The sequence below is a fragment of the Suricata suricatta genome, chromosome 3 (assembly GCF_006229205.1).
Source record: "Suricata suricatta isolate VVHF042 chromosome 3, meerkat_22Aug2017_6uvM2_HiC, whole genome shotgun sequence".
NCBI classification, from domain to species: Eukaryota; Metazoa; Chordata; class Mammalia; order Carnivora; family Herpestidae; genus Suricata; species Suricata suricatta.
The window spans coordinates 69,652,635-69,667,261 of record NC_043702.1 but is presented as its reverse complement, the minus strand read 5'-3'; the positions used below and the strand labels follow the sequence as shown (position 1 = coordinate 69,667,261).

Sequence of the window (14,627 nt, the reverse complement as noted above, 5' to 3'; positions counted from 1 at the left end):
AGGAAGGCGGCCGGCTGGGAGCCAGGCCTTCCGGGGCGCGAGGCTGCATCCAACTCGGCCCAGCAGTGGCTACCACTCAACGCCCGCAGGCCCCGCCCTGCTCCCCGACCCGGGTCCCACGCCCGTGCCCCGCTCCGGTCCAGGTGCCGGCCGGCCCCTGTCGCGCGCTTAGAACCAGATTCCGAGGACGAGAGGTTCAGACACACCGAGAGGGGAGGCTTCGCAAGCTGACCCCAGCCGTGCTCCCCCACCTGCCGCCGTCGCTGCTAAACCGGCCCACGGCTGCGGCCACTTCCACCAGTTATACCCAAGGCTTTCCGGATCCGCCCTCAGGTGCCCTAGGAGTGGCGCGGGCCACGTGACACGCAGGTGAGGCGGGCGGGGCTGGCAACCGCGGAAACCCTTAGAGAAATAGAAACAGGCCCCGCCCCTCGGTCCCGCCTCTCGCCGCGGCGCATGCGTGCTCTCCGGTCCTCTGAAGGAGATGTCTCAATTCTGGCGTCGGTTCAAGATAAATTCGGTTTGGGGAGGAAACTTTATTTGCAGGTTTTTTTCCCCCTCAGTTGAGGAAACTGAAGTCTCAAGGCCTAGCGAGCGCCTGAAATATGGTTTTAAAGATGCCGTTGTATCAACTGTCTGGTTATTGCAGTGCGGGGTTTTTGAAGCTCCTTCCTTCCGTATTTCTCTTCTGTATTGTCTGTTCTCTGACCTCCGTGTTTGTTCTTTTCTGTTTAGGATAGCTCAGCCCTCAGCGGTCCATGACTTGGTGTTTTCCGCCATCGTCTTCGTGCTCAGGTTTCCTACATCTCTTCGGGGCAGCCTGCGGTTCCTGCTGTTCCCTGTGGATATCCTGGTATCACCTGAAGCCAATGTGCATTTCCTCCGACCTTTTTGATTCCCCTTGGTTCACGGATGAACCGTGGTTTCTTGCGTAACTGACTACAAAGTCGTCTTGCCAGTCACGTTTGAGATGACAAAATTGCTCAGAAAAACGTTCCTCAGCATGCTAATGTTTGTTAATTTTCACAAGTGCCTACAGGAGAAGTAGGAGACACTATAGGGCTCCCAGATGAAAACCAAAGATAAAGAAAGCTTTTATTTTTAAATTTTCTTTATAAAGATTTTAAAACTAGTATTTAAGGAAGACAGTGAACTGCTGAAACTTTGAAAGCTGCTAATAATGTCGGTACTTACTAATAAGTTTATATTGGTAAATTAACCTTTAAGAAAAAAGTCAATATAGTTTAGTCAAAAAATTTTTGCTATATACCTTACTTATAGTAACATCAATCAAAACATAATTTCATGCCAGTGACAATGTGGGCACATTGTAAATAAACTACTACAATCCTAGAACTTAGATCAGTTTCAAACTCAGCAGCATATACAGGACACCTTCTTGTTTCAGAATAGATGCTGTCTTTTGCAATGGTACTTCTCCAGTCCTACATCAGCTTACACTGTCTATTGCTGTAGTGCAGAGACTATCCTAGTTAAAAGGAAGATTAGTTAAGTATTAAATAGTCATGGGGCTGTTAGAACATAACTGGAGCTTCTCTTCTGGTAAGTCATTGAAGTAATACTACAAAACATAGCTTTTAAGAGAAGTCTTTTGTTTTCTGATCAGACTTCTTTTTGTTTCTTAATTAAAAGCATATGCAGTTTGCAGTTATGTGGTGAGGGAAGTATTCTATAAGACAGTCTACTCCTTTAGGAATTGTTTTATAAAATTAGCCATCAGGAGATAGCTTTTATCTTTAGTCCATGCAACTTTACAGTTTAATGAGGGAATATTAAAGAAAAATAAGGAAACCTAAGTCATATATTTGACCTAGCATCTAAAATGCTCATTTTTAAAAATGAAATTGAGATCAGTGGAAATTATTTGTAATGAAAAAGACAAACAGAAAAGGGCGGTCAAAATTCATCATTTTGAGATGCTCCTGTGATTTTTTTTAAATTAAGGAGTATGTCATGACTGAGATTTTGGACACCTAATTACATGCCAAAGTATTGCCAAAACAATATTTTTCTATAAACAACTTTGTGAGTGTATAAATAATAGAGCTCTTTGTAGGAAATAAAGAAAATATACATAAGAAAAATAGCTAATAATTGCATCACTCAAAGATACCCCACTCAAAGGGTATTGTGCTAAGTGAAAGAAGTCAGAGAGGGAAAGACAAATACCATGTGATTTCACTTATATGTGGGATCCAAAAAACAAAAGAGAAGCCAACTCATAGGTACAGAAAACAAGCTGGTGGTTGTCAGGGTGGGAGAGGTGAAAGATGGGCAAAAGAGAGGAAGGGGATTAAAGGATCCAACTTCCAGTTATAAAATAAGACACAGGGATACAATGTACAGCATAGGGAATATAGGTAAAAATGTGGCAGCTTTGTATGGTGATAGATGGTAGTGAGATTCATCATGGAGATCACTTCATACTGTATATGAATAATGAATCCGTGTTGAATACCTGAAACCAATATGTCGTGTCAACTACATACTTAGAGATAATATTTTCTTTCAGTCTATCATTCATATAAATACCAATAATTTTACAAAATCCTGTAAATTGCCTTTTAAAACTTAAACTTATATCCTGAGTATTTGCCATGTCTAAAGTTTCTCCAGTAGCTTATTTTTCTGTATAATAGTGCACATTTCCAGCCACAATTTAACATTTTTCCTGTTTCAATATTTTCATGCTTATTATAAATAATACTGGATTAGATGGCTTTGAATGTAAATCTTTATCCACATTCATGAACATTTATTAAGGAAATTGTTAAATAGAAATAGAATTACTGGGCATAAGGGTGTAAAGATTCCTAATTGATACTGCCATATTGCTTTTTAGAGGGGTTGTATGGTTTGCACTTTAGGCAACATATGGTTGTGTTTGTTTCTCCACACTCTTGACAGAATTGAGTAGTATTTAATCTTCACTAATTTGATGAGCACATTGGTTATAATATTCTCTAGGTAAAATATAAAAAAAGAACTCCCTGCCTATACAAGTACAGCACAGAGACGAGGCCAATGTGGTTAGCTGCAGGGAAAGGCAAGTTCAGAGAGTGAAGTCTTGCTAAAGCTGGTCTCTAGTCTATGAGTTTGCAATTTGTGAGATGTTAATTAAAGTAACTTGCCAGTATTCTAGAGAAACATTGTAAGAGTTTGTAGAGATCATTGATCACATAAATGAACTGGTTATTTTATCTCACAGGACAGAGTCTCAAAGTAGTTGGAACTTTAACTTAGATTCTTAAAGGTGTGAATTTTATGCATTTTTTGCTTTAATTAACCAAGCAACAATCCTATTTTACCTTTTATTTCCAGTTGTTCCTTGTAATAACGCTGCTTAAGGAATATAGAAACATTTAAAATGATTTATTTAAAGAAAAACTAACTTTGCAATAACATACTTAGCGATACATGCTCTTGAAATACAATTGCAATGGGAATGGAGTGGATGTGAATCAGTCCGGGAGTGCAAAATGTGTGGTTGAAGGTAGCCAAGAGCTCAAAGGAGGGAGAGAGAATAGGAGCTGGAGTGATTAGAACGGTGGGTGTAGGAATGGGTCTTAAATTAGCTTGAAATTATGTTATGCCTCAATCTTTAATCCTTAAATAGCATTATTCAGTATATTCACGTTATATTTACCACCTAAATCTACCATATTTGGTTGTTTCTTTTTAAATGTGAAAATAAAATAATGCACATTTGTTGCAAAGATAATTATGATATATGGGTAAGGAAGATGACATAGATATTAAACCCTTCCCAGATTCTATCAAGCAGAGAAGAAACCACTGTGAACATGTTTATATATCCCTTAAGAATTGCCCCCACTAAGTGTATTAAATATATTTAACCAGAATTACTATACATTCTATTGTATAATCAACTTTTTCATTTAGCAATAGTGACATAGATCTACATGATAGTTTTTAATGGCCGAATAGAATCTCCATTTTTAAACAGTCACTTCTATATTCAAAAGAATTGAGATTTGCTACAACAAAAATATTCAGAGAAGCATATCACAAATGCTGAAAGCAATTATTTTTTTTAAAAATTTTATGTCTTTATTTTATTTTGAGAGACAGAGACAGAGAGGAGTAGGGTAGGGTCAGAGAGAGAGGTAGACACAGAATCTGAAGCAGGCTCCAGGCTCTGAGGTGTCCGCACAGAGCCAGACGTGGGGCTCGAACCCACGGACTGTGAGATCATGACCTGAGCTTGAAATCAGATGCCCAACCAACTGAGCCACCCAGGAGCCCCCTGAAAACAATATTAAGAAATTGAAAAATTTTGAGAATTGGAGGAGTCACTAGAATATGTATATAGCTTCTCCAGGCATCACACTATCTCCAATACAAACCTACCTCATGTAAGTGCCTCACTTAGCCTTTGTTAATCTAATGAACTCACTGAGCTTTCCTTTCACTTCAGAGCCCAAGATTTATTCCCAAAGGGCTCTAAGCCTTAGTCCTCTATCATTCACTACTAAATTCCCCCTTAAGAGTTACCATATTCTTTGATATCCACTACTATGATTATTAGGAGTTTTTCCTTTTCTTTCTTTCTTCCTGTCTTTGTTTCTTTCTTTCTTAAGAACATAGTAAGGAATACTATGTTAAATAAGGATACCTATTTAAACATTTTTAAAAATTATGGGGCACCTAGGTGGCTTAGTTGGATAAGCCTCCAACTTCAGCTCAGGTCATGATCTCATGGTTCGTGAGTTTGAGCCCTGTATTTGGCTCTCTGTTGTCAGCACAGAACCCACTTTGGATCCTCTGTCTCCCCCTCCCCTCTGCCCCTCTACTTTCTCTCTCTCAAAAATAAACATTTAGAAAAAATTTTTTGTTAAAAATTAGATTTTATTTTAAAGTTCAAGAATGAAGTACATATACAAGTTATAGTATACCCCACAACATTTTTATTTAGTCAGCCAACGAGAACAACACAAATGATTTTCATATGTATGGTCAGGTAAAGAAACTCAAAAACAGATCTCAGATATTAATTTTGCTACTGCTTCCCCCTTGATTTAAATGCTAAGGTGAAAAATTCTCTTCCACTGAAGGTTCAGAGGATCCAAATTAGCTTTTCCTGTAACCCTGCACTTAGCCAACTCCTTACCCACCACATTTCCAAGTACTACATTTGCCATAGTAACTCATAAATCTGTACAGGCCCCAAGAATACCTAAGAACTCTCAATATTTTCTGTTCGCCTGCATATGCCTGAGCTTTTTGTTTAGCAGTGTCAGCTGTCCCAACTAACTAGAGCAAATGCAAACATTCCATCATCAGATACTCATCTGAGTATCACTGGTTGAAAATAAAATTTGGTGCAGTTTTTATAATCTGTAGAAAGCAGATAAGGTTAGATATGACATTTACATTAAAAAAACAAATTTGCACATCAAAGTTGAAGCTGCTAATATGACTTAGATAAATTGCTTTAAAGTTTTCAAAACATGGTATTCAAATTCAATATCTATAATAAATTGCTAGTGAAAAATAATACACACAAATATTGGACATTGGTTGGAAGATAGGGAAGAAGGGTCCCCCTTCCACTGCTGGTAGGTGTGTAAACTGTTGCAGTCATCTGGAAAGGAGCATGGCAAAAAAATGGAAAGTGTGCACATACCTGTGTAGATCCTAGAGAAATTCTTATTGCAGTCTTAGTTTTCTACTGCTATGTAACTAATTACTCACTACTGAGTGACTTAATACAATATTTATTATCTCATAGTTTCTGTAATAATTCAGGAACATGCAGAAATCAGTTCCATTTCTATACTCTAATAATAAGCTATCAAACAAAAAATAAGAAAATAATCCCATTTACAATTTTGCAAAAAAGAATAAAATACTAGGAATAAATTTAACCAAGTTTTGTACACCAAAAACTATAAACATTGATGAAAGACACAAATAGATGGAAAGATATTCTGTGCTCACAGACTGGAAGAATATTGTTAAAATGTCCACAGTATCCAAAGCAATCTACAGATTCAGTGCAATCCATCAAAATACCAATGGTATTTTTCACAGAAAAGAACAAACAATGCTAAAATTTGTATTCAACCACAAAGACCTGGAATAGTCAAAGCAATCTTGAGAAAGAACAACAAAGCTGAAGGCATCTCACTTACTGATTTCAAACTATAATACAAAGCTATAGTAATCAAAACAGTATAGTACTGGCAAGAAAACAGACAGATCAATGGAATAGAAAAGAGAGCCCAGAAATAAACCTGTGCGTTATGGTCAACTAATCTTCCAGGGAGGGAAGAATATACAATGGGGAAAAGACAGTCTCTTTGAAACATGGTGTTGATAAAACTAGACAATTACATCAAAAATAATAAAATTGGACCATTATCTTATTCCATATACAACAATAAATTCAAAATGGATTAAAAACTTAAATGTGAAACCTGAAACCATAAAACTCCTAGAAGAAAACATAGCCAGTAAGCTGTTTGACATCAATCTTAGCAATATTTTTTTGGACCATTCTCCTCAGGGAAGGACAACAAAAGCTAAAATAAACAATCAGGATTACATCAAATTAAAAAGCTTTTGTACGGTGAAGAAAACCACGAACAAAATGAAGACAACCTACTGCATGGGAGAAGATACTTGCAAGACATACATCTGATAAGGGATTAATATCCAAAATATATAAAAAATACACAATGTAATATAAAACCCAATTAAAAAATGAGCAGAGGATTTGAATGGACATCTTTCCAAATGGCCAATAGTAATGTGAAAAAGCGCTCAACATACGAATCATCCAGGAAATGCAACTCAAAACAACAGTGAGATAATACCTCACACTGGTTAGATTGGTGGTTATGAAAAAGACAAAAAATAACAAGCATTAGTTAGGATGTGCAGAAAAGGGAGCCCTTGTACACAGTTGGGAATATAAACTGCTGCAGCCACTATGGAAAACAGTATGGAGTTTCCTCAAAAAATTAAAACAATACCACATGATCCAGCAATTCCATTTCTGGTCACTTATCTGAAGAATACAAAAACATCAATTTGAAAAGATGTATGTACCCCTAAGTTCATTGTAACAATAGCCAAGATCTAGAAGCAACCTAAATGTCTGTCAACAGATGAATGGACAAAGAAGATATGGTGTGTGTACACACACCCAATTGAATATATTACTTAGCCATAAAAAGGAATGAAATCTTGCCATTTGTGACAAAATAGATGGACCTAGAAGGTATTATGCTAAGTAAAATAAGTCAGACAAAGACAAATACCATATGATTTCACGTATATGTGGAAAAACAAAACAAAACAGATTCATAGATACAAAAAACACAGTTACCAAAAGAGGGAAGGTTTGAGGGGGCTGCAATAGGTAGAAACTTCCAGATATAAAGTCATGGGGATATGACAACATAGGGAACATAGTCGATAATATTGTAACTTCATGTGGTAACAGACAGTAACATTTATCGTGGAGATCATTTCATAGCATATACAAAAATAAATTACTATGATGTACATTTGACACTAATATGTCAACTATCCTTCAATTAAAACACAACAACTCAGGAGTAGCTTAGTTGGGTAGTTTTGGCTCAGGATCTTTAATGAAATTGTGGTCCACATGTTGGTTGGGGCTCCAGTTATATGAATGTTTTAACTTGGGCTGTAGGATTCACTTCTAAGATGCTGCAGTCCTATGGCTTGCAAGCTGGTGCTAGCTATTGGCTGTTCCAGATGGGCGCTAGAGTGTCCTCATAACACAATAGTTGGGTTTACCCAGCGCAAGGGATCCAAGAAAGCAAGCCCTAGTCTGGAAATGCGTAGGCCATCACTCTGCCATTTTATGTTGGTCACCCAGACTAATCCTGATACAATGAGGGAAAGGGTTATACAAGAGCATGAATACCAGAAAGAGAAAATCATTTAGAAACATCTTGGAAACTTGCTTCCATACATGGGTCCGTAGAAGACATGTATGACATTCACTGCAATATTAGGTTTTCATTCTTAGAGAAATTTGAAGGCAAAATGTGGTATGAGCCTATGATAGAATACCACACTGCAGTCAAAAGTAATGAACTAGATGTATGCATTATTTTTTGTAACTCAAAAGAAAATTAAATTTATAGCATAATGCAACTGATAAAGTTTTAAAGAATGCTATTTTTCACACTATATGTTTGCAAAGATATATATGTTGCTAAATAAATACATAAAAGGCTAACTGGAAAGACATCAAAGAACTGTATGTGGGGGGAAGGAAATTGAAGAGTGGTGAATGAAGAACTAAAAAAAATAAAAGAAAGGCTTTACAAGAATAATGTGAAGACTGTGACATGAATTGAGGAGAAGAATTATCTCAATTTTATACAGTTGAGGGTTAACATTTTTTTCGTTAAGGTAGAGTAGTAGCGTTGCCCACATAGGTTTAGGAGATCTCTCACTAAAGCAACTAGATAAAGCTCTACTAGTTTCCTGGTGTTTTTTTATTTTTATTTTTTTAGGAGTCATAATCCAATGGAAGGGAAATTTTGATTCTCTTAAAAATACCTCCTTTGTCACCTTGTTTGCATGAAATTCTTTTATTAACAGAACCCAAACTTCTTTCATTTCTCAAATGGAAATATTTAAGATACAAATAACAGGGAGCCCAAAAATAGAATTTACAAAAGGAGTAAATGATTGATAACAGATTTCCGGCTTGAGAATGTGTTTACGGGAAGGTTAGATGAATAGAATTTTAAATTTCTTGAAAGGGGATGAGGTTGGAAGTGATGGAAAAGAAGAGGAACACAGAGGGGCTACCTAAGGTACCAAGGACATATATTAGATCTTTGTAATTTTGATTAGTGATTTTAACAAATTTCATTTAGAGGTTGAAACAAGAAAAAGCAATCACCCTGCATTTACAGTAGGTTAGTCATCATGGGTAAATATACACATAAATAAATTTTCACAGTTCAGTTGTCACTATGGTTAACAACTAAATAAATATTAAATTATTATCTACATATTTCAAACTGACTATTTTCTGTGTTTAATAGTAGTGTGTTGTTCGGTTATTCTTGGTTGGTTCCTCCTTGAGTGATAATCTAAATCTAAATAGGCAGGCAAGCCAGTGTTTTATAATTTACAGAGCCATCAAAACTAAAGTGGAGAAGGTTCAGGTTGAAAGCCTAGTTTATCTTAAAGTATGTTGCATATATTTGTAATTGTGTGATAGCAGAGGGAAAGGAAATTGTTTTTATATTTAAAGAGAAAAATGATATTGGTTTATTGAAGATATACCCAACCCAGGGTGCTATCAGTGCAAGATTCATTCACAAAACAAAGGATCCACAAATGTAACAATTGTTACCTAGACCAATTGCCCTTTTCTGATCATGCCCACTTCTTGAACACTTACCCTGTTGAGTAACAACAACGAAGACATTAATATAAAGGAGCCAGTTATTAGGCACTTGGGTGGCTCAGTTGGTTAAGTGGTTTCAGCTCAGGTTATGATCTCACAGTTTGTGGGTTCAAACCTCGTGTCAGACTCTGCTGACAGCTCAGCCCGGAGCCTGCTTTGGATTCTGTGTCTCCCTCTCTCTGCCCCTCCCCTGCTCATGCACGGTCTCTCTCTTAAAAATAAATAAACCTTAAAAAATTAAAAAAAAAAATAAATGAGCCAGTATTTACCAAGACTTCCTTTTTTCAGTGACATTTATTTTTAAAAGAAAATTATCACTCTTGAAAAATTGTGCTTTTTGTGTTTAAGTATTTTATTTCTCATTTATGAGCTCCTCAGACACCAGGCATATTATTATCAAGCTGCTTATATACCATCTAATATAAATTAATGTAAGCACGTATATCATCCCTAAGGCACAACACCCCCATGAAGAAGACTCCGCATGGAGCATCATCCGGCAGTTCCATAAACACAAAAACCAGACACTTTATTCAGGGCACCACCTCCTCCGTTCTTTTCTTTACATGGTCTTTTGATGAAGCACCAGCCCCTTAAGGCATCAGTGCAGTATTTGGTTAACAAAAACTGACATATTTACATAACAACAGCTGATTTTCATAGAAGTCTCCACAAACAATCTAGAAATTTTGGAAAATTCTTGGTGGCTTCAAAGCATTTTCAAGTGAGTAATATTTTCTTCAGAACTTTTCTCCTCTTCCTTCACTATTAAAACCATTCTCTAAGGACACTGTCTCGGGACCACATCTTCACTAGGCTGTATGCTCCGTGGCGGGCCTGTGCCTGAGTCCTCAGAGCCCAGGGGCCATCAAATCCTATTTCACGAATGCTTCGATTTGTATCTCACGACTTATTAGACTAATTTATATAATCACTTTTTCTTATTGACAACTGGGTTATATGTCTACCAGTAGAGACATTTCTCATTCAGAACAAGACTCAAAATGTATTCTAAAATTTTCATACTGTAAATATGAAAAAAAGCAATAAAATGCTGTCCAGAGATGATGGTCACAACACTTGACTTAAAACCGCCCTCTCCATCCAGCCCACTGTTTTCTGAGCTACAGTCTGCTGTCCCTCCTTTATGATTTTGTAAAAATTAAATTTAAATGAATATTTTCAGGTTCATTAAGAACAACTAAATAACTAGTTTGTAAAAGTCTTTTATTGTATCCGTGCCACACATAGTAGTGAAAAATAACACTCCTAAAAAAAGGATGCTACCTTTTTCACAACATTTTATTTTAAATAAAACTTCAAGTACTCTTACATAGGTACAAAAAAAATTCTGATCTATTTGCCTCCAACAGGCCACCACAACACACAGTAGATAAAACACAGTGGTTACAAATGTCTTTTAAATTTATTTCTGAGGCAAGGCAAATGGGAAGGAAATGTCTCTATGAAAAAATACTGTGTGTGTAGGAAATTGTCACAATTTTATTCCACATGGATACAAATGATTATACTTTAATTTAGGCCCTGGTGGCTTAAAATTATATAACAAAATAGAAAAATGGAAAACTAATATCCCCTACACCCTGTTTCAAAGGCAGGCACTACCAAGATCAAGGAGACGCCACAGTGTTGGTAGAGGATAATTACTGTACAAGCTGTATAGCTAGAATTACCTTCAGACTAAAGTAAAACGCTACAATGCTTCTAAGGCAAAAACAATAATGTCTCCAAACAATATATACACATAATACATATTTAAAACAAGACTTAATATAAACAATAATGAACAGTATATACATGTCAATTTTTCTTCACTGTCTTGAAATACAATTTAACTACACAAGTGATGCAGCAACATATATATATATGTATATATATATATATATATATATAAATGTACTTGTAACTCTACAGTAAAGTTTATTTTTGGTGCTTTATAGCACATCAGTGTAAACAGTTTAACTTGGCTTTGTTTTATATTTTAAAACATTCCTTGTTGTATTTTCAAGATTTAAAGCAATTTTCTAGTTCTTCCTTTTCACAGAAAACGAAGATTCTGGATGTGGTTTAATCATAAATAATTCATAAAATTAAATACATTCACTAAAAAATAAACTACAAAGTAAAAAAATGAAAAATAGATATTTATTGAGAGGGAAAGGAAAACCATTTCCCACATTAGAGCTCTGGTGTTGAATATTCAGTGCGATTTGATATATTTTAATTGCTATTGCACTATAACACCCTTTCCTTTGAAAATTCTTTGGGTGTGCTTCCCTGTTCTACCTAAATTAGCTGATAAATCACACAAACCAATAACCAAGGGCCTTGGTTGTTGTAGGAGTGAAGCCTTTAAAAATGGTATCATTCTTCTGATACTTTTTTTTTGTGATGCTTATTTTAAGGAAAAGAAAGTCATTATGTATGTGCCTTGCACATTAATATAAGTAACAGTTCACATTGCTGGTCTCATCTGTCCTTGTTTAAAAGGAAAAAATAAAAGAGAGGTTATTATAACTTCAGCTCACTTTGAAAATATCTGTCCACTTTTTTTCAAAATACTTCCTCATACTGTGGCCAGCTCTGCCTATATCAGAATCATCTTCATTAAATGTTTCACAGTTGTCAAAAACAAGCCTGACATCTACAGCAAAGGTTTCAAGGTTTGGATATCTGAAAGAAAACACATAATTTAGAGGTTGTGTTTATAGGGTAGCTTTGTTTTATAAACCAATGAAGACATAATAAAAAGTAAAATAAAAAATAAAACTGAAAGAAAAAAAGATTAGGATAATTACATTTAACCTGACATAAAACACATTATAGTGTCTTCTAACATTTAAAAAATTGCATGTGTTCTGATCCATGTAGGATTTAAAAAGATTATTGAAAAAACACATTTCTCTGAAGATCAAGATATATTTCAACTAACTAGCATTTTCCTCACATCCAATTTCCTGTTTGATCTGTACAAAGTTCTCTGTCCCATGATTCATCTCACTTGACTGATTTACTCAGTTCCTCTGACCATTTGTGGTACCCTATCATCCATATTAAAAAATATTTAGTCCTGGAGTGCCTGGATGGCTCAGTCAGTAGGTTAAGCGTTTGACTGTGTCTCAGGCCATGATCTCATGGCTCCTGAGTTAGAGCCCGGCATCGGGCTCTGTGCTGACAGCTCAGAGCCTGGAGACTGTTTCAGATTCTGTGTCTCTCTCTCTCTCTGTCCCTCCCCTGCTCACACTCTCTCTCAAAAACAAATGAACATAAAAAATTAAAAAATTTAATCACAATAGAAAGAATGTAAATACTTCCTCTGCACAGTAAATGTTACACTTGCCCTATAGCTTGTACATACATCTCAGGACATACTGCTCTGTGATAAATCTGCCCGATTTCCCATTTCTGCTCTTTTCTCTTCAAATGTGTTCTTTTGCTAAAGCACTGGAGTATAATAATCTAAAACAACCCCCTTCTTCCCCAAACTGTGCTATCCCTTCATCAGAGGTAACATTATGAGGACCTGCCTCTCCATAGGAAGCACTGTGGCTTCAAGTGCTTTTTTGGTGGAATAAGTCCAATCCTCTTTCTCTGTAAGAACATAGAGAAAAGAACAGAAAGGTGAATGAATCTGCCTAAATTCATTGGTAAAAAAAGAGTGGTCTGTTTCCAGCCAACTCAGGACAAACCAATACAGTTCACAAGATGGCTCCTGGAAATTTAAATTAATTCTAGCTTATGGTAAGCTAGATGCTAAAATAATTCACCTATTAGAGATACCCATGAAGTACACACCGAAGCTCTGAGACCTGGTCACAGTGGGATTATTTCTTTGATGGAACACCTTGTATAGTCTTCTACTCCTTCCCACTTCCCTCTACTGTGTGCCGTAATAAAAGAAGTAACTTTTCTCTACCCGCTATAAGCTTAGAAAATTAAATCAGAACTTATGTCACCTCACCCATTTTCCTGTTCTTCTGGGAATTATTTTTTAATTAAGGCATATTCACAAACATAAAGTTACCCATTCATTTAACGGTGGACAATTCAGCGGCACTTAGTACATTCACGACCTTTACTATTACCACTTCTATCTAGTTCCAAAACATTGCCATTACCCCAAAAGGAAACCCTGTATCCATTAGGCAGTTAATCCCCATCCTTCCCTATCTTGTCTCTGGCAACCACGAATCTGTCTTTTTTTCCTCTGTGGATTTGAAAGTTTAATATAAACAGAATCATACATGTGTGGGAATAATTTTGATAAAATATTTTAAGGTTACTCTGAGAAACATTTATTTCTTGAGACTGTTGCTTACTAAAAGCAAAGGTGAATGATTAGTGCCGGGGAGACTAGAATCCAGGAGAGAACTCCAGGTGAAACAAATACTATTCTTACATCTTGGAACAGCACATGGAGCCCAGAAAGAGTCATTAAAGTAGACACTTCCTCCACTCTATCTTATAAATTTCCAGTTTAAACATGTGCAATAATGTTTATGAGTTTTGGTTCCAACTTATTAGTTTGGGTTTAGTCAAACAACTTGGATTTAGAAGGGTTTGACTCTACTCAGTTTGCCTCCCACAGAGCTGACATCACAAACACGATGACAGAGAGTTGTCTCTTTCTCTCTCTCTGCCTGCTTCTGCTGTGACTTCCTGCACTCACCAGGACTCATTCTCAAAAGGGAGCGCTAGTGTGTAGTAATGTCTAAGCTCTGCGTTAGTGTTTATTTTGGGGATTTGGAGGCTTAGGTTGATCCTCCATCCAGGAACTGGAGACATATGTAAAGTCTTTCTGTGTAGGACTTGTCGTGGCCATGTTGACTGTAAAGTCCATGATGCTGCCCACCTAAACATTTCGTTGTGTTGAAAGAAAGAGCAAAAGAACTAGTTCATATCTAGACAGCAGCTACTGCTTTTTGGTTCACACTGGAACAGATAGTTTTAATAATTTTAAATGTTTTCTGATATGGGGCAGGTCCCTTCTATAATTAAAAAAAAATAAAACAAAACAATCTTCTGAAAGACTGACATTTCAGTCTCTGAAGAAATAAGTTAATCATTTCATCAGTGTCTCAAATCCTTTCATACATATGAGACTGATTATTAGGAGTTAAGTTCTACTTCACTCTTCTACACTGAATGTAAATTA

At 36.3% G+C, this 14,627-nt stretch overlaps 2 protein-coding genes and 1 long non-coding RNA gene across 7 annotated transcripts in view; 1 reads left to right on the top strand and 2 right to left on the bottom strand.

The window, feature by feature from the left end:
• WDSUB1 (WD repeat, sterile alpha motif and U-box domain containing 1) overlaps positions 1-446 on the bottom strand; it is a 53,357-nt gene extending 52,911 nt beyond the window's left edge. The window contains exon 1 of one of the 3 annotated variants that reach the window (XM_029934523.1): positions 207-446. The gene's annotated coding sequence lies outside the window, so the exon portion shown is untranslated. The remainder of the gene's footprint in view (positions 1-206) is intronic. The other 2 variants (XM_029934521.1, XM_029934522.1) reach the window with 2 other exon arrangements.
• Positions 135-1,106, top strand: LOC115287793. Its single transcript, XR_003906660.1, has 2 exons — positions 135-369; positions 736-1,106. It is a non-coding gene; the product is annotated as an uncharacterized LOC115287793 (long non-coding RNA).
• A 9,555-nt stretch (positions 1,107-10,661) lies between these two features.
• Positions 10,662-14,627, bottom strand: part of BAZ2B (bromodomain adjacent to zinc finger domain 2B) — a 292,602-nt gene continuing 288,636 nt past the window's right edge. For all 3 annotated transcript variants that reach the window (XM_029934506.1, XM_029934505.1, XM_029934507.1), the window contains one exon: positions 10,662-12,145. In XM_029934506.1, coding sequence (XP_029790366.1) covers positions 11,992-12,145 — 154 coding nt within the window. In that variant the 3' untranslated portion in view covers positions 10,662-11,991. The remainder of the gene's footprint in view (positions 12,146-14,627) is intronic.